This window comes from Diaphorina citri, unplaced genomic scaffold, assembly GCF_000475195.1.
Source record: "Diaphorina citri unplaced genomic scaffold, Diaci psyllid genome assembly version 1.1 scaffold1172, whole genome shotgun sequence".
Lineage (NCBI taxonomy): Eukaryota > Metazoa > Arthropoda > Insecta > Hemiptera > Psyllidae > Diaphorina > Diaphorina citri.
This window is the reverse complement of record NW_007378601.1, coordinates 16,052-43,539: the sequence shown is the minus strand read 5'-3', so window position 1 is coordinate 43,539 and position 27,488 is coordinate 16,052. Positions and strand designations below refer to the sequence as shown.

Genomic DNA, 27,488 nt, shown 5'->3' with positions numbered 1-27,488 from the left:
GCTTTTGGTTGTTTAAGTGTAATGCTTGCCACACACATTCAGGTTGTGGTTATGTACTGGGTTGAGATAGGCATTGGTTTTAAGTTTCCACTCCCATGCCAAACTGTAGAAACAATATCCTGTCTCACCTAGTCCGAGCTCATCTCAACCCAGTACATAACAACAACCTGAAGGTTTTCACCTGTTATTATTATAGATAGTAATTTTAAAAATAAAGTGAGCTGTAGGTATAGCTAACAAGATCCAACAGCTACCACTCCCATGCCAAACTGTAGAAACAATATCCTGTCTCACCTAGTCCGAGCTCATCTCAACCCAGTACATAACCACAACCCCAAGCATGCTTGACAGGCTGCCTTTCAAATATGTTTGAAAGTGTGTAATGGGCATAATATCTAACTCCTGACTGATCAATACCTAGGATGATCCTATTTTTTTTTTTTTTTTTTTTTTTTTACAACTCCTACACCTAAGTAGTATCTTCTTGTCTACCCATGTGACCACTTATTAAATGTAGAACAAGTTCCAGGACTCGGTAGATGATTACAAATACAAACATTTTCTATCCATTGTATGAAAGTAGTAGTAGGGAACTAGAAACTTTTTTTTTATCAGTATTATCAAATTTTGTTTGCTTTTCATTTTATTTAATGAAGAAAGGAAGACAGCTTTTTATTTATTTATTACTTATACTAATCATAAATGCTTGTCTCAAATGTTGTTCCCTGCTTAATACCTACGCTCTACTGAATTTGTTGACATGACTTGGACTTGAGGCACCATCACCAACCTCCAGATTCAAAATCCAATGTTCTAACCACAACACCACTGAGGTTGGTTATTTTACTTAATCAACACAATGACAAATGAGAATTATTCCTACTAAACTTGCCTTGTTTTTAAGTTACCACTCCCATGCCAAACTGTAGAAACAATATCCTGTCTCACCTAGTCTGAGCTCATCTCAACCCAGTACATAACCACAACCTCAAGCAGGCTTGACAGGCTGCCTTTCAAATATGTTTGAAAGTGTGTAATGGGCATAATATCAAACTCCTGACTGATCAACTGCCAATCAAAGCTTTTGATTGGCGTGGAGACGTTGTGAATCAAAGTGAAGGAATGTGAAATGACATGAGATAGCACAGGTAGAAATGAGTTCGGTACGAGAGCTTTGTATAGGATCTCATTCAATGTGGTCAAAGCTAGAACACCCACTTCCTGGAAAAAAAAATCAAATATTTCTTTCAATTAATGAGAAAAGTAACAGGGAAATGAGCTTAACCCCAAACACAAAAAGCTCACTCGGAGGCTTAGGTGTAGGGGCAAACAGTCCTAAAGAATGGGTTAAGCTACTACAAATCTACGAACAGGGAAATGAACTTCGAGGAACCAGAAATTAACAATGAGGACAAACTCTTCAATAAAAAATAAAACGAAAAAAAAAAAAAAAAAAAATGAGAAAAGTAACAGGGAAATGAGCTTGACCCCAAACACAAAAAGCCCACTCGGAGGCTTAGGTGTAGGGGCAAACAGCCCTAAAGAATGGGTTAAGCTACTACAAATCTACGAACAGGGAAATGAACTTCGAGGAACCAGAAATCAACAATGGGGACAAACTCTCTCCACCTACTCGAAGCTACAAATAGTGTTTTGTCTACAAAATGTCAAAATTTGCATCTAAATACAGACGCGAACTTACCAGTTTGGGTGAGAACTGACAGATCGAATTGATGAGAGCTACAGAATACACTTCACCTAATGGTACCCAGGAGAAATATTGCTCAAATGCCTCCAGGAGAGCAGCAATGATTTTCAGATTGGATTTCCACACCTCTAAAGCCCCTGGGAAGTAAAAGAAAGTATGAATTATATTTGAATGTCTATTTGACTTCAACCTGTAATCTCAGCCTAGTTACTCCATTTGTATTATAAATATAAAAAGAAGAACCACATTTGTCTCATTGTTACAAATGTCATTCCTTGATAAATATGTAGGTACACCTCGAATTTTTTGTGGCTTAATTTGGACTCAAACCAACAACCTCCAGGTCAAGTTCACCGTGCTAACCACTAGGTACACTAATTAAGATAAGATGGTTAATACAAATTATTTATTTATTTACTCGCGCTTAGCGCTTGAAAAACGAAAAACATACTTAGCAGTAAAGTAAATATATCCGGTACAACACGTGACTGAAAGAAGTTCTTCACTTCATTTTTCCTGGAATAGCTGATGTCTTCACGAGGACTGAGGAATTCTTCAGAAGTTATTTGAAGAAACTTGGCTCCTAGTATGACGTGAAACTCGTTGCTACTGCTCTGAAGTAACTGCAAATAAAACACAAATATAATTGAATGAAGTGAATTCCAAGTTATCTTCAACATTGGGCACTTTGGAGATCCCATAAGAACTCAATGAAATAAAGTCTTCATTTGGCCATAACTGCTGAAAAACATGTTTATCTAGTTTTTGTAAATTAAGTAGGTACTCTTATATTTTCTTTCACCAAGGTTCCCAAGTTTTGTTTTTGTCTTGGGTCTGAGTTTTACCTTGAAAATGTTGAGGAAATAGTCAGGGTAGAAATGGGATCTTCAACAATTTATTATTTAGCTTGTTGATAATGGTTTATCCAACTTTAATAAAATTTGGCAAAAATGTTCAACACATGAAATTAAATTTTTCAATGGATTTTGGGACTGTTTGGGCACTTTGGAGATCCCATAAGAATGAAATAAAGTCTTCATTTGGCCATAACTGCTGAAAAACATGTTTATCTAGTTTTTCAACATTTCCTTCATACATGTAAATTAAGTAGGTACTCTTATATTTTCTTTCACCAAGGTTCCCAAGTTTTGTCTTGGGTCTGAGTTTTACCTTGAAAATGTTGAGGAAATAGTCAGGGTAGAAATGGGGCCAGTCTATTCTTGCAATGTGAGCATTGACCTTGATTAGTTTGTTTATAATGTAGAATGGGGCACATTCCATGGTGACTACTCTGCTCTGTAGAAGATATTTCATCTCTGTCCAGGATTCATTGTCTGAACACACACCACGAAATTTTAATGTGTTCTGAAATGAAAAAATATAGAAATGGGGCCAGTCTATTCTTGCAATGTGAGCATTGACCTTGATTAGTTTGTTTATAATGTAGAATGGGGCACATTCCATGGTGATTACTCTGCTCTGTAGGAGATATTTCATCTCTGTCCAGGATTCATTGTCTGAACACACACCACGAATTTTTAATGTGTTCTGAAATGAAAAAATGAAGCCCATGGTAACTCACTAATAGAACTTTAATAGAATATTATTAGCTTTAGTAGATATTTTAGTGATTATTTTTCCATTGTCACATTTCCATGATTGCTAGGGAAAATCACCCTGTTTTTCAGAATACAAATTTATGCACACAATTCAAACACTACTACAGGAGTAAACGTGGATTTCTCTACATCAGTCGGGATTAGGAACACCCCAAAAATCCACTGCTAAGTTGAAGTGTTATTCCAAAAAATAAAAATTACTTCTTTTTTTTATTACTCACCTCAATAACCATCAATGAGAAGTGAATAACATAGAAGTTGGAAGAAAACTTGATAAAATCTCGAACATGTTTCCATACATGAGGATCATTGGAAAAGTCTTCAAATATTTTTTCTAGCTCCTGTTTTCTAGAGTTGTCTGTATTAACATCATAGAATTCAAATAGAAGTTTTTCCAAAGAATTCAACTTTTCCTGGACTTCAGGAGTTGTTGCAATGTCCATTATTGTAAATGCTATTGTTTCTGTAATGAAATTAAAGGGATTTAATATTAAATGACTAGAGAAGACACAGGGTTAATTACTACCTATCTATGTACTTCCCCACCTACGACTGATTTTACTCTCTTTTCCTTTATTATTATACTTACTAGGTTGCTAAATATACGTATACCTACTACCTACCTATGTATTCAGGTAAATTTACCTAATTGTTGCTTTATACAACACTAAAACCCCCCCCCCCAACAAATACACCCAAAACGAGGAACACCCCAGGCGCATAATTAACACTCGGTGCTTCCCTAAAAAGGAGCCCATAACCAGGAATTTATATGCTGATAACGAAGCAACTTCATTGGTGATAAACCAATATTTATCTAAATTAACATTACACATGAATAGTCTGGCTGGGGGTCTCCAGGGAGAATACTTAGCCTGGAATTTCCCTTGCTAAAGAAATAGCAAAGGTTGAGTGCGAAGGGCGTCCATGCCATCCACTCGTAGGTAATATTTTTGTAGCCAAAACTAAAAGTCAATGTCAGCCCAAAGCAATCACCCTAGAGCTGATTGAGAGGCTGACGAAAAACGCAGACCCCGTGTGAACACGAGAAAATGTGAAGGAAAATAAGAAGAACATGACATAAAGAGCAGTAGCAACGAGTTTCACGTCATACTAGGAGCCAAGTTTCTTCAAATAACTTCTGAAGAATTCCTCAGTCCTCGTGAAGACATTAGCTATTCCAGGAAAAATGAAGTGAAGAACTTCTTTCAGTCACGTGTTGTACCGGATATATTTACTTTGCTGCTAAGTATGTTTTTCGTTTTTCAAGCGCTAAGCGCGAGTAAATAAATAAATAATTTGTATCAACCATCTTATCTTAATTAGTGTACCTAGTGGTTAGCACGGTGAACTTGACCTGGAGCTTGTTGGTTTGAGTCCAAATTAAGCCACAAAAAATTCGAGGTGTACCTACATAGTTATCAAGGAATGACATTTGTAACAATGAGACAAATGTGGTTCTTCTTTTTTTATTTATAATACAAATGGAGTAACTAGGCTGAGATTACAGGTTGAAGTCAAATAGACATTCAAATATAATTCATACTTTCTTTTACTTCCCAGGGGCTTTAGAGGTGTGGAAATCCAATCTGAAAATCATTGCTGCTCTCCTGGAGGCATTTGAGCAATATTTCTCCTGGGTACCATTAGGTGAAGTGTATTCTGTAGCTCTCATCAATTCGATCTGTCAGTTCTCACCCAAACTGGTAAGTTTGCGCCTGTATTTAGATGCAAATTTTGACATTTTGTAGACAACACCATTTGTAGCTTCGAGTAGGTGGCGTCTGTATTTAGATGCAAATTTTGACATTTTGTAGACAAAACACTATTTGTAGCTTCTAGTAGGTGGCGTCTGTATTTAGATGCAAATTTTGACATTTTGTAGACAAAACACTATTTGTAGCTTCGAGTAGGTGGCGTCTGTATTTAGATGCAAATTTTGACATTTTGTAGACAACACCAATGAGATCCTATACAAAGCTCTCGTACCGAACTCATTTCTACCTGTGCTATCTCATGTCATTTCACATTCCTTCACTTTGATTCACAGCGTCTCCACACTGCCTCTATGTAACATTCCAGATGAGTAAGTACTTCACTAAATCAATATGAAACAGTGTAGTGGGGGAAAAATCAAACTTATTAATTATTAATTAGATTCATATTAGACACCCAAATTAGATAATGGCTTACCTTATTTTATAGTTGACTAGGGTTCTTAGTTGGGGATTATTATTTACACCGACCGACACCGAATGAGATCCTATACAAAGCTCTCGTACCGAACTCATTTCTACCTGTGCTATCTCATGTCATTTCACATTCCTTCACTTTGATTCACAACGTCTCCACACTGCCTCTATGTAACATTCCAGATGAGTAAGTACTTCACTAAATCAATATGAAACAATGTAGTGGGGAAAAATCAAACTTATTAAGCCTGGTTAACTTTAAATCTTTAAGCAACCATGAATATATCAAGTGCGCCTGCCTACGTGTTCGATTCCAGACCAAGCCTACGAGTGAGGCGAAACTCGAGTCGGTGTAAATAATAATCCCCAACTAAGAACCCTAGTCAACTATAAAATAAGGTAAGCCAAACTTATTAAGCCTGGTTAACATTAAATCTTTAAGCAACCATGAATATATCAAGTGCGCCTGCCTACGTGTTCGATTCCAGACCGGGGTGAACTTTATCCTAACTGAAGGTTTGTTCTCGAAACGGTTGACTCTCTCTCTGAACCTGTCTTTTTTTTTGTTTCGGGACAATAAGACCTCAGTTCCCTCTATCAAACCTCTTAAAAAGAAGAAGAAACTGTTAATTTGTATGCTCATCTCTCAGGTATATCAGCAAGGTAATTCCAGACCGGGGTGAACTTTATCCTAACTGAAGGTTTGTTCTCGAAACGGTTGACTCTCTCTCTGAACCTGTCTTTTTTTTTGTTTTGTTTGTTTCGGGACAATAAGACCTCAGTTCCCTCTATCAAACCTCTTAAAAAGAAGAAGAAACTGTTAATTTGTATGATCGTCTCCCAGGTATATCAGCAAGGTTACGGAGAATGTGAAGCTAGTCATATCTAATCACTGGCACCGTGTCGAGTCCACCTTACTCCCTGACTCACGTCTAGGGTCCCCCTTGACCTCATCAGATCTGAATCCACTGGAGTTTCTAACTGCCTTCCTGAGATTTACATTCGAGTGTCGTGTTACCAGAGAACATTTCTATGAGTGTCTAGGTGTGTGGATTACCCTGGTCGAGCAGCTGGGCAACTCGAAGCAACAACTACTCATGCAGTAAGTGGAGATTCAGTCAGAATTGTTCAAAGCTTGGATGAGGCCCAAAATCTAGTGAGGAAATTTCCTCTATGTGTTGAACATTTGTACAATTCATCAACGTTGGAAAAAACCGTTTGAGCATTATGATAAAACAAACTTACACACAAAATACAGGAAAATTGTCGAGTTAAAACTAAGAACTCACTTTTGTCTTTCAGCTATTCAACACTACTTATTCCAACAATTTTATATGACCTGATCAAAAAATACAATATTAGCTACGAAAAAGAGTCAAAACGGTGGTAATCAGGAGAGCATGGGTTCAATCCCAGTTGAAAAATAGAATTTTATTATTGACAATGCTTAAAAATAATAATGATATCTATTAATAATAAGACAGTAGGTATAAGTAATTAAGTATTGCTATCATTTATCAATATCATAAAAAAAATAACAAGGGAATTGAGCAATAAAATTATTCACTACCTCTAAATTTGGAAAGAAAAAGAAAGTAAAAAATCTCTTAAATTCAAAGCACGTGTTTGGTTTTGAATAGGTAAAATTCAAATGCGCGCGGTTTGAAAAATGACCTCATCAGATCTGAATCCACTGGAGTTTCTAACTGCCTTCCTGAGATTTACATTCGAGTGTCGTGTTACCAGAGAACATTTCTACGAGTGTCTAGGTGTGTGGATCACCCTGGTCGAGCAGCTGGGCAACTCGAAGCAACAACTACTCATGCAGTAAGTGGAGATTCAGTCAAATTTGTTCAAAGCTTGGATGAGGCACAAAATCTAGTGAGAAAATTACCTCTATGAACATTTGTACAAAATTTCATCAACATTGGAAAAAACCGTTTGAGCATTATGATAAAACAAACTTACACACAAAATACAGGAAAATTGTCGAGTTAAAACTAAGAACTCACTTTTGTCTTTCAGCTTTTCAACACTTATTCCAACAATTTTATATGACCTGATCAAAAAATACAATATTAGCTACGAAAGATCCACTTCTCTCTATTCGGCTTGTAAGGAGGATGCAGATTACAGTGTTGAACGTTTATTTACCGTGCACGAGATGACCCCAGGGCGCGTTCACACGTTATCGGAATTGGGGCGCATTCACACGGCATCGAAAATAAGGATAGGGTGGGAACCCGGGTTGTGGTCGCCCTAACACAGCTCTTTTAGTTACAATAATAGGTAATTCCCAAAGAACCCAGGAAATAATGTGTACTCTGTTTTGTTTTCAGATACAAACCGGTGATTAGTAGTCTCGGATGGGAACCCGGGTTGTGGTCGCCCTAACACAGCTCTTTTAGTTACAATAATAGGTAATTCCCAAAGAACCCAGGAAATAATGTGTTCTCTGTTTTGTTTTCAGATACAAACCGGTGGTTAGTAGTCTGCTAAGCAAGTTACTGGATGAGATCAGAGCCAGCTCCTGTCTAGATGATGAAATACTTAATGAAGATAATAAAACAGAGAAGCAGGAGTGTTTGGATCATTGTAATGACCTAATAGCTAAGATAACAGATCTATTCCCTGATGAAACTGTCAACTTAGTCGCCTACACTTAAGTCTTTTCTGTTTTGACACTTTCCATGTATTTCTTGACATTTCTGTGACATGATTATCTCATCTTAAGTTGAATTATTGGTTCAGAATAGATGGACTGCTTAGTTTTAGAACCAGATGTGTATTCATCTTCCCAAGGACCAATCAACTTAGTTGTAAGTATACAAAATCATATCCTCAGCCTTACAAAGTTTTGAAGTTTTGTGAGCATCTCAAATTTTATTCACACAAAATACCATAATGGAAATCAAAAATGCTTGGAAAACTGGAGAAGATCATCCACATACTTGAAGCTTAAAGCTCGAAAAGAACAAGAAGTAATTGTCATAAGAAGAAAGAAGATCTATGAAAGAATTATATGCCATAGACCTGAGCTGTTCCCTCCTCTGTCGACACAAACTTGAGCTTTTCTGCTAAAGTTTTAGACGAGGAGGAGGTTTCAGCTTATTTAGCTCGAGATTGAATTGTCCTGAAGAATAAAATAAAAAATCCTACCTACCATCTATGTCTCGGGCGGAATCGGTATTTATTGGAATTTTGACACAATCCGTTGCTGCCCTATGTGAGAGATGTGCTGCCCCAACACTTACAAAGTAGGATAGTATTGGTGTTAACGCCATCAGTTTTCATTTAGGTTACAAACTCCCATCGACATAAGAGTCACACAGAAGAAATTTTAATATCGATCAGCCTTTGGAGGTGTTGTAGTACCCCTTTCTCTGAGTCAGTTCTACCGTACATTGGACCCCTAGTTATACTCGATTTTGTTATTTTTCAGCTCTCTTATTGGGTGCCAGCTAGTTTAACGTATGCAGAATTCCTGGCCAGACACACCACTCCTCATTCCAACCAAATCACTGGGGAAGCATTGAGTGCCATGTGCAATTATACACAGGTATGTAGTCCCCCCCACCTCAATTTTTGAACTGATGAATTTAGAAATCTGAAATATTGTAAACGAGCCTATATTTACCTCTAGTTTCTTATAGGCTACCTATGTAAAGTTTCAGGGACTTTTTCAGGGTCGGCCCCAGGAAGAGCAACTTAAATATCTAGCAAAATTTTCAAAAATTTCGCCTGCGGCACTCTATTTTATTTTGCTCACTTTAGCGTTCAGCGAAAATCAGGATGAGAAATTACGCAGGTACGTCAAAAAATTAACTTGTGACAAGCATGAGGCACATATCTACCTACTTTTTGAAAAATTTCGCCTGCGGCGCTGAAAATTTTAAGTTCGATCAGCCCAAACTGGGGGGCCCGCGCCATTGAAACTGCCCCGGGCCCCGCGGGGGGCTAATCCGGCCCTGAGGAGAGCAACTTTAGGAGAGCAACTTTAAAATTTTTAAATGAGAACCCCCTGTTTGTGATATGTACATCATATCAAAGGTCTTAAAGAACGTAGTACTTTGGTACAAGTTTGAGCTTGATCTAATAATCAGAACCGGAGTTATGGCCTATTGAAATTTTAATTTTCACCCCCCCTTGTTTGTGATACATCATATCAAAGGTCTTAAGGAACGTAGTACTTTGGTACAAGTTTGAGCTCGATCCGACAACCAGGGTCGGAGTTATGGCCTATTCAAATTTTCATTTTCCCTTGTTTTCCCGTCAATAGGGGAAGCACCAAAAATGAGAAATCCATATCGATGGGTGATTTGTGCTTCAAATAGGTCCCACTAATGATTCATATTGAAATTAAGCCCCAAAAATTAAATTTTGAAACATCGATTTTCGCCCCCGGAGGCCATCAATAGGGGAAGCACCAAAAATGGGAAATTCATATCGATTGGTGATTTGTGCTTCAAATAGGTCCCACTAATGATTCATATTGAAATTGGGCCCCAAAAATTAATTAAATTTTGAAACATTGATTTTTGCACCCGGAGGCCATCAGGGCCAGAAGTCTAAATTTAATTTTTGGGTTCGAATTTCAATATGAACCATTAGTGGGACCTATTTGAAGCACAAATCATCAATCGATATGAATTTCCCATTTTTGGTGCTTCCCCTATTGGCGGGAGAACATGGAAAAATGAAAATTTGAATAGGCCATAACTCCGGCCCTGGTTGTCGGATCGAGTTCAAACTTGTACCAAAGTACTACGTTATTTAAGACCTTTGATATATCACAAACAGGGGGTTCTCATTTAAGATTTTAAAGTTGGCCCCCGTTTCGCGGACTTCGCGAATTTTTTTGCGAATCGCGTCAACTTAGTTGTAAGTATACAAAATCATATCCTCAGCCTTACAAAGTTTTGAAGTTTTGTGAGCATCTCAAATTTTATTCACACAAATTGTACAAATGGAGAAGATCATCCACATACTTGAAGCTTAAAGCTCGAAAGGAACAAGAAGCAATTGTCATAAGAAGAAAGAAGATCCATGAAAAAATTAATTGCCATAGACCTGAGCTGTTCCCTTCTCTGTCGACACAAACTTGAGCTATTCTGCTAAAGTTTTAGACGAGGAGGATTCAGCTCAAAGTTTATTTAGCTCGAGATTGAATTGTCCTGAAGAATAAAATAAAAAATCCTACCTACCACCTATGTATGTCTCGGGCGGAATCGGTATTTATTGGAATTTTGACACAATCCGTTGCTGCCCTATGTGAGAGATGTGCTGCCCCAACACTTACGAAGTAGGATAGTATTGGTGTTAACGCCATCAGTTTTCATTTAGGTTACAAAATCCCATCCACATCAGAGTCACATAGAAGAAATTTTGATATCGATCAGCCTTTGGAGGTGTTGTAGTGCCCCTTTCTCTGAGTCAATTCTACCGTACATTGGGCCCCTAGTTATACTCGATTTTGTTATTTTTCAGCTCTCTTATTGGGTGCCAGCTAGTTTAACGTATGCAGAATTCCTGGCCAGACACACCACTCCTCATTCCAACCAAATCACTGGGGAAGCATTGAGTGCCATGTGCAATTATACACAGGTATGTAGTCCCCCCCCCACCTCACTTTTTGAACTGATGGATTTAGAAATCTGAAATATTGTAAACGAGCCTATATTTACCTCTAGTTTCTTATAGGCTACCTATGTAAAATTTCAGGGACTTTTTCAGGGTCGGCCCCAGGAAGAGCAACTTTCATCATCATCATCATTGAGTAGCGTCATCGTGGTCGATGGTTGCCAAGTTTGATAATGCTGTATTGACGGTAGATCTGAATTGTTGTCTATCCTGCGACAGGATCTTGCACTCCTCCATTGTCTGTATGTTGAGCCATTCTTTGATGTTATCAAACCACATTCTCCTTGGCCTGCCTCTTGGTCTTGTTACAATCCCTCATCGTACCCAACTCACTCATACATCTACCACTAGAGGTAAGTGAAAACAGGCAAGTTGTAAATGTATCGTGAATTTATTTGTGGTAAAGCAGAGCCTTTTGTCTTATTCTTTACTACCCACTGTCTCTTCTGCAACTTTTTCATCTTCGTCTTCATCTTGAAAAGAGAAGTTTTTATATTGATAATACAAGCCATCACCAAAGTCATAATCTATTAAGTTTCTAATACGCCTATTCTTCACTTGGTCTCGAATCTGTGTGAGAAAATACGTAAGTCGCTCATCATTATCTCCTTGTTTCTTAATCAGATAGAAACATTTACGTATAGCCTCTTCATGTTCCTCTGACTGTAACTCCATTAACATCTTGAACAGATAGGTACAATATTGTTCACTGAACCTGGATATGAATGGCCATGTATTGAGCATGTAGGTTTCAAACAGGTTGAGAACACTGGAGAACATCTCAGGACGTGCAATAGATTTCTCTATCATCTGCATGATAGGATAATGCCATCCATTAACATCTTGAACAGATAGGTACAATATTGTTCACTGAACCTGGATATGAATGGCCATGTATTGAGCATGTAGGTTTCAAACAGTTTGAGAACACTGGAGAACATCTCAGGACGTGCAATAGATTTCTCTATCATCTGCATGATAGGATAATGCCACCGAATACTACACACACGAGTAAAGTTTATCATGACAGAGAATGCGTCCATGTAGATTTTCTCCACTTCAGGTTTACTTGCTGTCTCTATGAAGGGGATGATGATATCTCTTAAGTCATCAATCAGACTCCATTCATAATCAACAAGCATGGCATCTGTGTTGTTTGGTCTAAGAGCACGCCTCGCTTCCATATATCTAATGATACAATGGATGGTAGGCATGATGAGGCTCAAATCTGTATGGTAAAGTGTATTCTTCATGATTTTGAGCAGTTTCTCCGAGCTAAACACAATATTAATGTCTTTATCACTCATCTTGTCCATAAGACAGAGAAAACATTGCAATGCCATCAACTTGAACACATTGGAATGATGATCAAATATGCTGCATAGGAACTCCATCACATCAAGTTCTTGTATATGAGACATGAGTTGAGATGTATCTATGTTGATTAGAATCCATATGTAACAATGTGTAGTTGCTGGATGTTGAGCAAACTGTTTACTGTCAGCACCTTGCTTGCTTAACTTTCTCAAACACATCTCCGCATAGAGTGTTATCAACTCCGGCCATGGTTTCTGTGTCATGTTTGAAAGTTTAGTTAAAATCTCAGTACTCAGTTTGTTTGTCTCATCAGATATCCAGATTTTGTATTGATCCATCAGTTTATCAACCTGCATCATCCACACATTGCTATTGTTCCTACATGCTGTTCTCAACATTTGATGTTCTCCACAGAGTAGGAGAAGATTTAGAATGGCAGATCTTTCAATTGGATTTAGTTGTTTAATAGCTTTGATTTGTTTGCGTTGGAACTTGTCAAGTATAACATTGAGTATGTTAAGTGACTTCTCAACTGTTTTCTCATAGGGTTCAATATTCTTATGCTCAAGAGGTTCACTCTCACCACTATGGATGCAAGGCAGACATGCATTTCTAGCCACAGATTCAATAAGAAGAGACAGCTTCTCATTTGTGTCTATTGGAATTTCTTTATTTGGATCAGAAGGATTGGTGGATTCTATGTGTAGCTCAACCAAGTCATCATCTTCTATCTTAGAAGACATTTTGTTTGAATTCTTCTTGTGATTAGGTTCTGAAACAAAGGAAAAAGGATATTGTTATTAAGTAGGTACTCATTTAGATGTTATTTTTTTTCTTTTTTTTTTTGCCAGCCTAGTTAGCTTAGTTGGTAGTGTGTCTGCCTTGTAAGCGCTAGGCCACGGGTTCAATTCCTGCCCGGGGCGGATTTTATCCTGATGGTATAATGTTCGTTCTTGGAACGGCTGGCTTTCTCCTATCCTGTCTTCCTTCTCTCTTCGATTTTGGGACGGTAAGACCATAGCAGTTACAGTTCCCTCTGTCAAACCTCTTAAAAAAAAAGATGTTATTTTTTATTTAAGTATTATTATTATTTTTTTTAAACTAATTTTTGTGTGCTAAATTCATAATTGAACATTTTTTTTTCTTTTTCACATTATGTCTACACTTTAATTGGGTGGAATTGCCGAAAAAAGCAACAACTGACATTCCTATCTTAAATCTACCCAACTATTAAAATTAAGGGAAACAAACGCAAGATGGAGATGAAATCTGTCTCTAGTCTATTTTGTCAATGTTGGGTCTTTTGTCTAAGTTATTCATAATAACTAACATATTAGTTAGTAAATGAAAAATAAGTTACAAACTTGCTTTATAGTGTTGGTTTTCTTTTGGGTAAGGTACTGAGAAATGTTCATAAAATATGAATCTAGTCTAGTTGGACATATAAAGTGAGTTTCAGCTCAATTTTTCTTTTAGTTTGTATGTTTGTTTTCTCTCTTTCTCATACCATAAATATCAAATGGTTTGTCCAATTTCAAGAAATTGGATAAATGTACATTAAACACATAAAGGAAATTTTCTCATCAAATTTTGAGCACAGTGTGTCTTTGTGGATTAGATAAGTGTCTTTTTCCAAGGGGATTTTTACTTTTCTATTTAACTTTACTGAACCACATGTTACTAAAATTATGCCATTTCTTGAAAAGCTCAAGTAAAATATTACTATTATTAAGATCAAGTACCTAGCTGACTAATTGTTTTCTGTTTCTAAACTTACTTCTGCTTAAATGGATCTCCAGCTTATCACAGTTCTTTCAACTAGTTAACTAGTTATTATATCTGCGGCAGAAACAAACACTTCTCAATTTTATCCTACATAAATATGTCGTAGGTACGTATGTAGGTTTATAATTATCTGATGATAAAAGTAGAAAAGACAACTTTCGTTTTCGTTAAACTCAGCTTTCTTCGTGTTTCTAGTTTCTACTTTTTACTTCAAACTCACACTTTTTTCAAATAAAAAAAAATTCAATTTTTTATTTTTCAAATATTCCCGCGCATGCATTTTGCCATGCATTTCTGCCGGCCATGTTGAATTTCCAAAGGGTGGATGCATTATTCTCGCAATCTGATTGGCTGTCTGGCCAGGTCGGAGCATGTGCAGTAGTGTAGTGGTGTATGGAGCGATGCGTAGTTGTTATGACGGTGTTGTTGTTCTCAAATATTTTCCTTCGTTTGGCAAGCAGTAGTGTAGTGGTGTATGGAGCGATGCGTAGTTGTTATGACGGTGTTGTTGTTCTCAAATATTTTCCTTCGTTTGGCAATGGAAATGTTGAAAAACTAGATAAACATGTTTTTCAGCAGTTATGGCCAAATGAAGACTTTATTTCATTGAGTTCTTATGGGATCTCCAAAGTGCCCAAACAGTCCCAAAATCCATTGAAAAAATTAATTTCATGTGTTGAACATTTTTCCCAAATTTTATTAAAGTTGGATAAACCATTATCAACAAGCTAAATAATAAATTGTTGAAGATAACTTGGAATTTGATTTGGCCCCTTGGGGAGTTCGGGTTTTTTTTTTTTTTTTTTTTTTTGCGAATCGCGATATTGTCAAAATATCCGCATTAAAAATCAAAAAGTTACGGGTTTTTTTGTTTTTCGAAATTTCAAACAAGCTTCGAGGAAAACAATTTAAGCATAATTTCTGGGACACCCTCTATCTGCCTCGGAGGGTGTTTAAGGCCAACCATTCACTATCAGATTCAGGTAGACCTGACAGTTACACCTGGACAGGATCGCCTGTCAGGTCTACTTGATAGTGAATGGCCGGCCTAAGACTTAAAACAGCAGAGTGGACGCGTTTTTGTGTTAAAATATTTCCCATTTTCTGAATGAACTATATTGTTATATGAGTTGTTTTTTTCATTTCAGGTGCTTACTCGTATTCACCAATGTGTAGAAGCTAGACGTACAGATCTCGTACATACGTTAAGTCATATGGCATTGGATTTCACCCGGGCTCAGATTTACTGCAAGCCAGAGTTTGGTCCCATCTCTATGCTTCTCGTACAATTGTGAGTGAACTCAAGCTATTCTATGGTAGATTTTTACCATCTAATTTAGGTTTGTTTTCACTTGATTTTTGTGAAATAGGCACTCTGTCATGGAGGTTGACTAATAATACCATTGCTACCATTAATAACACATTTCTCCCCCTCTCACAGGCAAATAGAAATCCTCGCTTCTCTCAAGTGTTGGCTAGCTAACAGCTTCCCCTATGAGGAAACAACATTCCACACGCTGCACTCCGCATCACTTCCTCTCATCTTAGACAAGACTGTTCCCGCCAAGCTCTCTCACTCTGCCGTGCATCTCCTATCTACCCTAGTACTGCACACACCTGTCTGTAACTTCTCTTCTCTACAATCCCTCATCGTACCCAACTCACTCATACATCTACCACTAGAGGTAAGTGAAAACAGGCAAGTTGTAAATGTATCGTGAATTTAAGTTTGGCAATTTTTTTATTTTTCACCCAAATTTTCATTCATTCATATTTTTCTGAAGAGTGTCTGTCACATGTTATTGTGATTGTTATTCTCTTTAAATTTCTAATTGCGTCGTAATCGTAAACTTTTTCATTGTATTTCTAAATAACTTTATCCGTGTGTGTGTTTGTGTTCGTATGAAGTAATCGCAAGACGTGATTGCAAAGCAAGTTTTATATGGAGGAGAGTTCTCACTCCTTTTATCAGAGGTCATTTATTTAAAATGTAGATTTCTGTAAAATATGTGTTTGTTTTGAGTTGGAATCAATAGACTATGGCTGTACCAGCAGCATCTGTTGTCAAGGAAGGGTGGCTCTTCAAGAGAGGAGAGCACATTCGAAACTGGAGATCCAGGTACTTTGTATTGCTGTCAGATGGAACCCTCACAGGGTATAAAAACAAACCTGAAAACAACACATCTCCTGTAGAACCTCTCAACAATTTCACTGTGAAAGGATGTCAAATTATGAAAGCAGATCATCCTAAACCCTATACATTTATTATTCGAGGACTTCAGTGGACAACTGTCATTGAACGAACATTTCATGTAGAGACAAGACGTGAAAGAGAAGAATGGGTAGCTGCTATCAAAGATGTTGCTGACAGTTTAGCTGATGAAAATGATGTTGGTTCAAACAGCAATCCAACAGTTGGAAGTCAAGAAGATGAGAGAAAAATGGAAATGGAAGCTAAGTTTTCTCTCCAAGGTACAACAAGCAGTACAAGTGGAAGAAGGAAAGTGACTCTTGAAAATTTTGAGTTCCTAAAAGTTCTTGGTAAGGGTACATTTGGCAAAGTTATTTTGTGTCGTGAGAAAGCAACAGCACATTTATATGCCATCAAAATTCTAAAGAAAGAAGTTATTATACAGAAGGATGAAGTTGCTCATACCCTTACTGAAAACCGAGTTCTACGTACAACCAGTCATCCGTTCTTAACATCTCTGAAGTATTCATTTCAAACAGCTGACAGGCTTTGTTTTGTAATGGAGTATGTGAATGGGGGTGAGTTGTTCTTTCATTTAACAAGAGAACGGATGTTTCCTGAAGACAGAGCAAAGTTCTATAGTGCAGAGATTATCTCTGCTTTGGCATATTTACATGAAGAAGGAATTATCTACAGGGACATTAAGCTGGAAAACTTGTTGCTAGACAAAGATGGACATATTAAAATTGCTGATTTTGGACTATGCAAGGAAGAAATTCACTATGGAAGGACAACGAAAACTTTCTGTGGTACTCCTGAATACCTTGCACCAGAAGTTCTGGAAGATAATGACTATGGAAGAGCAGTTGACTGGTGGGGTACAGGTGTTGTTATGTATGAGATGATGTGTGGACGATTACCTTTCTATAACCGAGATCATGATATTCTCTTTACATTAATTCTCATGGAAGATGTTAAGTTTCCTAAAACCATATCAGAAAATGCAAAGAATCTTATTTGTGGTTTATTGCGCAAGGACCCTAAAAACAGACTTGGTGGTGGTCCAGAGGATGCAAAGGAAATCATGGTACATCCATTCTTCAGTAGTATCAATTGGAAAGATCTATACGACAAGAAAGTGACACCACCTTTCAAACCTCAAGTCACATCTGACACAGATACAAGATATTTTGAAACAGAGTTCACAGGAGAATCTGTTGAGTTGACACCACCTGAACATCCCAGTAATCTGAACAGTATTGCTGAAGAGTTGGAACAGAATCAGCCTTACTTCCCACACTTTTCATATCAGGAAGACCAATATTCAACACTGAGTTGTTCAACATAGCAAGTCAATAAGTTTATTTATAAACGGACTGGATCATAGGTTTTACCTTAAATAAATATATAATAATATCAAGATAATAATTATAATAAAAAAAAATAGCTTAAATTCGATCATGTGGTTAATAAGTTTATTTATAAACGGACTGGATCATAGGTTTTACCTTAAATAAATATATAATAATATCAAGATAATAATTATAATAAAAAAATAGCTTAAATTCGATCATGTGGTGTTACTGGGATAGGAAAGTAAATAATCTAATTCTAATGTAGGTATGGTCTCTCGTTTTGCCTTTTCGCTGGAAATTCAACCAGTGCGCCTCAAAAGGGTGAATGTACCCCGAAACACGTGATGTATCAAGCAAACTGAACCTTGCTTAACCGTCGGGAACGCATACCACTAGTGGTATGATTATGATTAGTTATCAGGCTGTTATAAGTTTTCTATCTTCGCTATGAAGGTTTTGATGTCACCCTCCTCTCGGCGCGGTAACCTCACCAAGCCGGGAGTGGGGTCGGGAAAAGTCAGCAGAAAACGATTGCCCAACTCGTCACCCATCCGGATACTAACTTACTAACCACGCGCAACGTTGCCTAACTTGAGTGATCCATTAAGAACTGGTGTATTCAACGTGCTGTCGCCGTTGGCTTGTGGTACTTTGGAAGTCTCCTCAACCTCAGAGAGTGTGCAGTGTAGATACATCATGTTGTGTAAGTGACTCCCCCGTATGTATGTATGTATGCTGTCTGGTGAAATATTGTAATGTACGTAGTGTAGACTCTGCTGGATAAACAATACCTGACGTCATACAAATCAGTCTAAAACGTAGATACCTTGTCATTGGGAATTTTATCAATGAAATATATCTGCTACTCTGGCTGCCGTGTTATTGTAGTGATGCTATCGAGATAATCTTTATAGGGGATGAGATGGGATTATTAGGGTTCATAAAATGGTTTAGAATCCTGAGGAGTTCGTATTAGAATCTCCTTTTTAATAGCGATTTAATAATCAATTTTGACCCAATCAGATCGGAAATTTTGAACCTAAAATGTAAATTAATAGTAGAGCCTTTTTTAAATTGACGGTCAAAGAGTTAGAGAAGACTAGCCTCTGGCTGTTGGAATATAAACCCGAGAGAAGCAGCCATGCAATCCTGACCACCCCAGCTAGTATACATTCTGTCAAATAAGTATCGGGAATTTATTTTTTAAAATTTTTCTGCTTGCGATATTTCAAAGCAACTGGACTACTCAAAAGCAACAAAAAGTTTTCTTGGGTATTGCTTACATTTGAGTTGTCTTGTATTTTTTTTTTCCAACCTAGAGATACCTAGGTACTTGTATTGAGATCTTAAGTGACCCATTTAATTAAGAGGGCATATACATTGTTTTATCAAATAGTGCCTGGTTTTACATATGTATTAATCTTGTGTCTTTGCTTTCTGAACAGTTTTGTTCTTGGCATTTTCTTAATTCTTTCAGTCAAATTGCAAGCTTGAAAATGGGTTGTTTTCTTTTATAATTTAAACTAAGATTTCTGTACATCAGCTCTTGTTTGGAAAAATATCATAGGAATCAAACACTAATTTGATTAAAATATTTTTTTTTTCTTTTCATAATTTGTTTGTCAAATATGCATTTTATAAATTTCTTAATTTCTTGTTGGCCTATCTATACCAAATAACTTTATTGTATTTTATTACCATTCATTTTAAACCACAATCTGTACTTTCACATCTCCATACCTAAGTTTTTTTTCCAAGTGGTTTGATTGGGCATAAGTAATTATAAGTAATTGGTTGGTGTTGATAGTTAACATTGTTAAGAAGTCTATATAAACTGTAAAACTTATTACATACCTATATATATCATGAGACAGAAGAGAAATCAGCAACATGATTGTCAAATGATTAGAATCAAACACAACACTAGGAGAAGAAGAAGATATCATGTACCTATAGTAGGTACAAATTTTTATTTGGAGCTCCAAATTCCATTCTACTGGAAATTGTAGATTATAAATATTTTTTCTTTTGTCCTAACCAATATCTTGACATGGAAATCTAGATTTCTAACTTTCTGTAAGTACCAATGATGAGCTATGAAAGCAGGGCAACTATTTTTGGGGAAAAATAATAATAATAAAAGCTTTGTACCTAAGGGTTTTTCCTCTGTTGTTGCCCTAATGAAAATGGACTATTCTAATCATTAAATCAATAATGAATCCTGAAAGTGTAATAATTTTACGTGTCCTAAGACTTAAGACCTCTATTTTTTCTTGATTAAGCTACAAGATCATTTTATAATAATTATTATATTTATCTGTAATTTTTACTAGGCAGTGCTGGGGTATCATTGTACCTTAAAGACAACATAGTCCACCCCCTATTTTCCTCTTGAGGACAACACTGCTCAATATTTAAATTTTAAAAGTAGGAAAAGGGAAAGAACTGTTTCCCTTATAAGTACAGTGATACCCCAGCTCAACTCTCAAACAATTCATAAATAAATTTTCAAACATTTCATACCCCAATTTTTAATAAAATTCAGGTATTTACTCATAACACTTAATGAACGGGTACATACTATTGGCCTTTTTGGGATAACATGATAGGTGTTTACCTGTATGGATGAAAATTCCTCCCAATAAATCAAGTTGCCCCTAAAAGTGTCCAATTTACCTCTATCTCCTATTTTAATAATATTGTTCTATTGGTAGGAATGCATTTATATCTAAGTACTAAGATGTAAAGTTAATTAAAGCTAGCTTAATTTATTCTACTTGAATTAATAGATTATTACTTTAATTTATATTGGAAATAAATTTACTCCTTGTGTTCTTATTTTTGAACCTGGCTTTGTTTGGTTAATCAATTCATCATAAGCTCAGTATTTATCTCTGTAGAATTATAATACATTGTATGTAAATCATTAAACCAACACCAGGGGTGCAGTGGTTCGCGCGGTAGACTGTGAATCTGGAGGTTGGTGGTTCGGATCCAAGTCAATAAAAATAGAGGGAGGTGTTGGAATCCAAACCAAGACCATAAATTGATAATTTGAGCACAACAATGTGTATGTTCAAGGGTTAGGTGGTTGCCCTATTATCAACTTTGCATCCATCCCTAGAGTTTGACATGATAACTCTCGAGTGGAAGGTAATCACAAGCACCTAACTCGTAGAGCACCATTATTGTATGGTCAGATCCTCAAATAGATGGACTAAATTGAGTATGAAATTTCATGCCTCAGGGGGCATTGAACCCATGTCCTGGCCGTTATCAGGCTTGTCGCAGCGCCGCGCGCCGTTCAATTCTATATCGTCCTAAAAGAAAAACTCAAACTTTTTTCGGAGAGCGGAATGACTCTGTGGTGTATGTACATATTATGAGGCAGACAGGATAGTGTATTGACACATGTTTAGTGTGTGATGTGTGGTTTACGTCATATGATGATGATGATGATGTGAGTCACAAGACTTGGAGATTGCACTCTCTGGCTTGATGTTACCGAGTTGTTTACTTGCATTAAACAATAATAAGGTGGGAGTCATGTCCTTATCATGTGTCTTCTCCATTTATAAACTCAACGCCTGGGTAAATAATTAAAATTAAATGAAAACATGCTTCATTAATAAGTTTATCTCCCATCCTGTCCTGAGAGCAACTTTGCACTTACAAGTTGAAATATTTTGACATCACAGCAGCTAATTCGAGTATATCTAAGAATATGAAGTATACTCAATTACTGGAACTTTGACCTGGTTCCTTGTGAAAAAAAGCGAAGCTTACTAGACTCTAGTCTGATATAACCTTAGCAGCTAAATTGCTGCGTCCGACATGGAAAAAAAATCTTTTCGTCCTCATTACTTTTTAAACAGATTTAACAACGTTATTTATTTAATTTCTGCTTCCCCCTTTCAGCCCTGGTTATCTCAAGTGATCCTAGAATACCCGCGACATTTGGAGAAGCATAATTATCGTCTGTGTGAAGACATGATAGCTTTCTATCTAGAGACATTCAGAATAGTTCAAGATCAAATGCCGCTCGGTCTCATACAAAACGCTGTGCAATGTTTTATAGATCGCTTCCAAAGGTAGAATATTAAAATAATAATTCAACACTACTTTCAATTATTTTTTACTTCTTGCTACTTCCTTTGGATCTTACTATGTAGTAGTTCAGTAAACTGAAGAACTCACTCAAGAAACGCACCTTACAGGGAGAGGGCCCAATGCAGCCTAGAAAAGCAAAGTTCCTTCGTGTTGTGTTCATATCCATATTTCTGCTATGGTGAAAGTAACAAGCTGGCTTAGGCTAGAAACGCCTACTTTGCTTAAAGTTAAGGATTCCAATTGAAGACAATGTAGAGAGATCCTAAAATATATGGTGTGTTTGATTTCAGCGGTATGTCACCCGAATGTCATTCCATATTAGACAACCTGTTCTCTCTACTTCAAGTCATCATAGAACAGCCTAGCTCTCAGTTCAAGATATTTGTACCAAGCTCCCTGGATCTCTGTACGCGAATTATTGATCTAGATTCACCTCATGTACCCAAGACTAATGCATTCACCTTACTAGCAGTGTAAGTAATCCTTATGCTAAGTCATTCAATTCATAATCATAACTGAGGAAACTGCGGTTCGAATCTCAGCAGTGACATAAAATAACTGACAAGCGATTTTGAAGACCAAGTTCAAAGTTTAAACTAATTAATTCCTTGTTAATAGGAAGGGACTTATATCAGTTTTACTTACAGAATACCATGGTTGTGGTTATGTACCGGGTTGAAATGAGATGGTATATTGTTTCTACAGTTTGGAATGGGAGTGGTAACTTAAAAACAAAGCAAGTTTACCAACCTTGCCTTCCCCAACCCGGTACATAACCACAACCTATATCAACCTCACACTTACCTACTCGTGAAGGGTGTTGCAGGTTATTCACCTGTTGTGTAGATGTAGGCTCCCAGTTTCAGGTAAATTAATAGTAGAGCCTTTTTTAAATTGACGGTCAAAGAGTTAGAGAAGACTAGCCTCTGGCTGTTGGAATATAAACCCGAGAGAGCAGCCATGCAATCCTGACCACCCCAGCTAGTATACATTATTCTGTCAAATAGGTATCGGGAATTTATTTTTTAAATTTTTCCTGCTTGTGATATTTCAAAGCAATTTTTTTTCATGAGTTCTAATACTGTCATGGGTTACTGTACTGAAAATTAGGGCCTCCGTCCGCCATTTTGTTTACAATGGTCATTTTAGTAAGTATACCTCAGTGACGCGTGGCGATTTTTCAAAGACATAAAATAATTGAAGAATGAATTTCTATTGATTTTTTGGAATGTAAACAAAATTTCTTGTTCAAACCCACTAAAATGGTTAGAAAACAGTTATGGGGAATCAATTTTGGCAAAAACTCTAGTCTGCGTGAGTTCTAATACTGTCATGGGTTACTGTACTGAAAATTAGGGCCTCCGTCCGCCATTTTGTTTACAATGGTCATTTTAGTAAGTATATGTACCTCAGTGACGCGTGGCGATTTTTCAAAGACATAAAATAATTGAAGTTAGAATTTCTATTGATTTTTTGGAATGTAAACAAAATTTCTTGTTCGAACCCACTAAAATGGTTAGAAAACAGTTATGGGGAATCAATTTTGGCAAAAACTCTAGTCTGCTCTCAGTGACGCGTGGCGATTTTTCAAAGACATAAAATAATTGAAGTTAGAATTTCTATTGATTTTTTGGAATGTAAACAAAATTTCTTTTTCGTCAAAGACATAAAATAATTGAAGAATGAATTTCTATTGATTTTTTGGAATGTAAACAAAATTTCTTGTTCAAACCCACTAAAATGGTTAGAAAACAGTTATGGGGAATCAATTTTGGCAAAAACTCTAGTCTGCGATTGTTAGAGCGTTCACGGAAGGTCCAGAGCAAGTGACAGACAATCCTGCTTCCGGAAGACCTTTACCCACTTTGTCAGAAGGAAATGTGAACGAAATTCTGCTCAAATGTCATCATTCTTATGTAAAAGCTATAGAAGATGACTTTAAAATCTTTCATGAGTTATTTTGGTCAATCGTCTCGCTGGAGGACGTAGAACTGAGACAAAACCAGCCCTGTCAAGCCATCATGTCTAGAGACCCGAGTTTATCTTTTGAAAGATGAGAGATTGAGATTGTTTTCTTCTTTATTTTGTCATCAATAATCGGCTTAAGCCGATGACTTTAAAATCTTTCATGAGTTATTTTGGTCAATCGTCTCGCTGGAGGACGTAGAACTGAGACAAAACCAGCCCTGTCAAGCCACCATGTCTAGAGACCCGAGTTTATCTTTTGAAAGATGAGAGATTGTTTTCTTCTTTATTTTGTCATCAATAATCGGCTTGAGCTATGTCAGGAGCATGGTGGGAAGAGGAAATTATAGCAAAGGAAGAAGTTTCTTCATTGCATGATAATTGACTTTCATAGAAAGAAAATTAGCACAGTATTAGTAGTATGTAGTTACTACTAGACATACGAGTATGTAGAAAGTGTGGGATGCATTGTTTAAAGTCTTAGACATGCTTCTGAATTTATTTTACGAAGTCATTATTTCCTAGCGGGCCTAGTTTACTTAAACATTTCCAGCGTTAACTTAAAGTTTTTCACAAACATGCCTTCATATTTCATACATCCATCGGGTATTATTGCCTAGAACAGGGGTTTCCAACTAGCGGCCCGCGGGCCACATGTGGCCCGCCAGCCCATTTTTGTGGTCCGCGAAGCTTTTTGAAATTTATACAAACTTACCTAAATGTAACAAAGAGTAGTGTTCAGCTACAATTAGGAGAATACTTTTTGAAAAAAAATTCGCCTGCGGCGCGGCGCTCAAAATTCTATCGGACTGTATTTCTGAAAAGTTGGCTCCATGTGGCCCGCGAAGTACTTCCCAATTTAGCATATGGCCCGCATACACATGGAAGTTGGAAACCCCTGGCCTAGAGCAATCTCTATCATTCAACCCTATTACCTTACTTACTTACATCCATGGCCACGCATACCCTAGTAGGTATTTGGCCTCGCCAACTTTTTGTTTGGCCAATCCTGCACCTCGCCTGATGTTAGTCTGGTAGGGCAGAACCTACGTGCATTGGAAGCATTACATACCAGATGGAGATTATACGAGAAAGACACATTCCAGACACATTTCTTACCAGGCTTCCTGAGGGCGTTACTATCCTTGTTAATAGAGAAACAACATACACTACTGACTGAGGAGATAACACTTGCTCTATTCCATATGGCACAGGTAATGCTCCTTCTTCACTGAAATTCAATATTTTAAAATCAATCTTGTATGGAATGTAACCCCGGACGCTTTATCTGCCACTTGATCCTTAAAGCTCTCTTATTGTTGTCAAATTTTGAGCAAATTATTATTCATCCATAATTTATTCAATGATCAACTTAACTGTCCAAATATGATACAAAAGATGGGTATCAGTGTTCCTAGCTTTAATCTAAGGCAAAGAAGAAACAGAAACTTTTTTTATTTCAAAATCAATCTTGTATGGAATGTAACCCCGGACGCTTTATCTGCCACTTGATCCTTAAAGCTCTCTTATTGTTGTCAAATTTTCAAATAAAGGAGGATAAAATTCTATACCTCGCCTCGGCTGGGATCAAACCCGCGCCCTCCTGTTTACCAGACGAGCATAGAGCGCCTTAACCACTACACCACCGAGGTAGGTGGTGTAGTGGTCACGGGTATTATTGCCTAGAGCAGGGGTTTCCAACTAGCGGCCCGCGGGCCACATATGGCCCGCCAGCCCATTTTTGTGGCCCGCGAAGCTTTTTGAAATTTATACAAACTTACCTAAATTTAACAAAAAGTAGTGTTCAGCTACAATTAGGTGAATACTTTTTGAAAAATTTCGCCTGCGGCGCGGCGCTCAAAATTCTATCGGACTGTATTTCTGAAAAGTGGGCTCCATGTGGCCCGCGAAGTACTTTCCAATTTAGCATATGGCCCGCATACACATGGAAGTTGGAAACCCCGGGCCTAGAGCAATCTCTATCATTCAACCTTATTACCTTACTTACTTACATCCATGGCCACGCATACCCTGGTAGGTATTTGGCCTCGCCAACTTTTTGCCTCCATAAAGCCCGGTTCAAAGAGTCCTCGGTTGTGAGATTGAGGATGGTCATGTCCTATAACCCTATTACCTAATCTATCAAAAAGAAGAAGGACAAAAAGGATGCTAAAATGACTTTTCCCAAAGTTCACCGTAGTTCTGTCAAAGAGTCCTCGGTTGTGAGATTGAGGATGGTCATGTCCTATAACCCTATTACCTAATCTATCAAAAAGAAGAAGGAAAAAAAGGCTGCTAAAATGACTTTTCCCAAAAGTTCACTGTAGTTCTGTATTTTGTATTCACAGGTAGACATGCAAGGATTCTACACGGAGTTTCTGCCTGGGTTTCTACTGGACATACCCGGACTAAGTGATTCACAACGCCATACGTTACACACTCAGCTACAATCCCATGCTGATTATTCTACCTTCTCACATAATATATCCCAGCTTGCTAATGATGTCAGGTGCTTTAGAAAATACACACAGAATATACCTAGCCAGTAGCCGGTGAGGTGAACCTTTGCTTCAGATTCTACATTTTTTGTTACCGATTGTTAAAATCTGCGATTTATGGCGAAATGCGTTCAGAAATAAACTTTGATCCCTAGTCTACCGTAACCAGCGGCCATAGCGTGTTGAATGCATTAATTCACCCACGGATCACTGAAGTTAAACAACGTTGTGCGTGGTTGGTATCAGGATAGGTAATCATGTTATAAGCCTAGCCACTACTCCCAGATCCAGAGGCATGTATGTTTCTGACGAGATTTAGCCAGCGAAGATAGCACGTTAGTCCCCCTGGATCACTGAAGTTAAGCAACGTTGCGCGTGGTTAGTACCTGGATGGGTGACCCTCTGGGCAATCGCGTGCTGCTGGGTTCACTCAGGCTGGGTGAGGATACGGGTAGCTAGTCGCCGAATGGTGGGTAAAACCCCCGTCATGAGAAGACCTAAGTTGTTAAACCCCAAGTCCACCGTGCTAATCACTGTACTACTGTGCTAACCACTATACTACTGAGTGATCACTAAATGAGATGAAGGCTGAACACCTTGGCTGACTTAACCAGTCAAATAAATACCAACCTATCCGTTGCTTGTTTTTGTTTTAAAATATATGTAAATACTCGTATTTTACCCCCGTCTCTACAATCTCATGTGTTTAACCTCTAAGAATGTTTGGAGACTGGCCTAGTATAATCCTTCAGATTCTACATTTTTTGTTACCGATTGTTAAAATCTGCGATTTATGGCGAAATGCGTTCAGAAATAAACTTTGATCCCTAGTCTGCCGTAACCAGCGGTGATAGCGTGTTGAATGCATTAATTCACTCACGGATTACTGAAGTTAAGCAACGTTGTGCGTGGTTGATATCGGGATAGGTAATCATGTTATAAGCCTAGCTACTACTCCCAGATCCAGAGGCATGTATGTTTCTGACGAGATTTAGCCAGCGAAGATAGCACGTTAGTCCCCCTGGATCACTGAAGTTAAGCAACGTTGCGCGTGGTTAGTACCTGGATGGGTGACCTTCTGGGAAATCGCGGCTTCACTCAGGCTGGG

The 27,488-nt window shown here is 37.5% G+C and overlaps 4 protein-coding genes across 4 annotated transcripts; 2 read left to right on the top strand and 2 right to left on the bottom strand.

The window, feature by feature from the left end:
• Window positions 1–310: 310 nt before the first annotated feature.
• On the bottom strand, window positions 311–3,785 carry LOC103514575 (exportin-6). The gene is made up of 7 exons (XM_026827506.1): window positions 3,549–3,785; window positions 3,095–3,256; window positions 2,554–2,586; window positions 2,160–2,331; window positions 1,703–1,845; window positions 982–1,221; window positions 311–352 (listed from the first exon to the last, which is right to left on the bottom strand). The coding sequence occupies exons 1-7, from the start codon at window positions 3,768–3,770 to the stop codon at window positions 311–313; spliced, it is 1,014 nt and encodes a 337-aa protein (XP_026683307.1). The 5' UTR covers window positions 3,771–3,785.
• A 376-nt stretch (window positions 3,786–4,161) lies between these two features.
• Window positions 4,162–27,067, top strand: LOC103514574. Its single transcript, XM_026827505.1, has 19 exons — window positions 4,162–4,180; window positions 4,397–4,576; window positions 4,891–5,033; window positions 5,410–5,413; window positions 5,550–5,706; window positions 6,364–6,621; window positions 7,188–7,346; window positions 7,990–8,173; window positions 8,962–9,099; window positions 10,863–11,123; window positions 15,410–15,552; window positions 15,703–15,979; window positions 16,298–17,786; window positions 20,932–20,960; window positions 21,726–21,898; window positions 22,208–22,390; window positions 22,744–22,783; window positions 24,857–25,096; window positions 26,231–27,067. The coding sequence occupies exons 1-19, from the start codon at window positions 4,162–4,164 to the stop codon at window positions 26,429–26,431; spliced, it is 4,278 nt and encodes a 1,425-aa protein (XP_026683306.1). The 3' UTR covers window positions 26,432–27,067.
• On the bottom strand, window positions 11,532–14,548 carry LOC103514571. Its single transcript, XM_008479468.3, has 3 exons — window positions 14,254–14,548; window positions 12,153–13,248; window positions 11,532–11,991 (listed from the first exon to the last, which is right to left on the bottom strand). Exons 2-3 carry the CDS (start codon window positions 13,217–13,219, stop codon window positions 11,580–11,582), a joined length of 1,479 nt encoding a protein of 492 aa, XP_008477690.1. The 5' UTR covers window positions 13,220–13,248; window positions 14,254–14,548; the 3' UTR covers window positions 11,532–11,579.
• On the top strand, window positions 15,994–17,807 carry LOC103514570 (RAC serine/threonine-protein kinase). The gene has a single exon (XM_008479467.2). It carries the CDS (start codon window positions 16,301–16,303, stop codon window positions 17,798–17,800), a length of 1,500 nt encoding a protein of 499 aa, XP_008477689.1. The 5' UTR covers window positions 15,994–16,300; the 3' UTR covers window positions 17,801–17,807.
• Window positions 27,068–27,488: the final 421 nt, after the last annotated feature.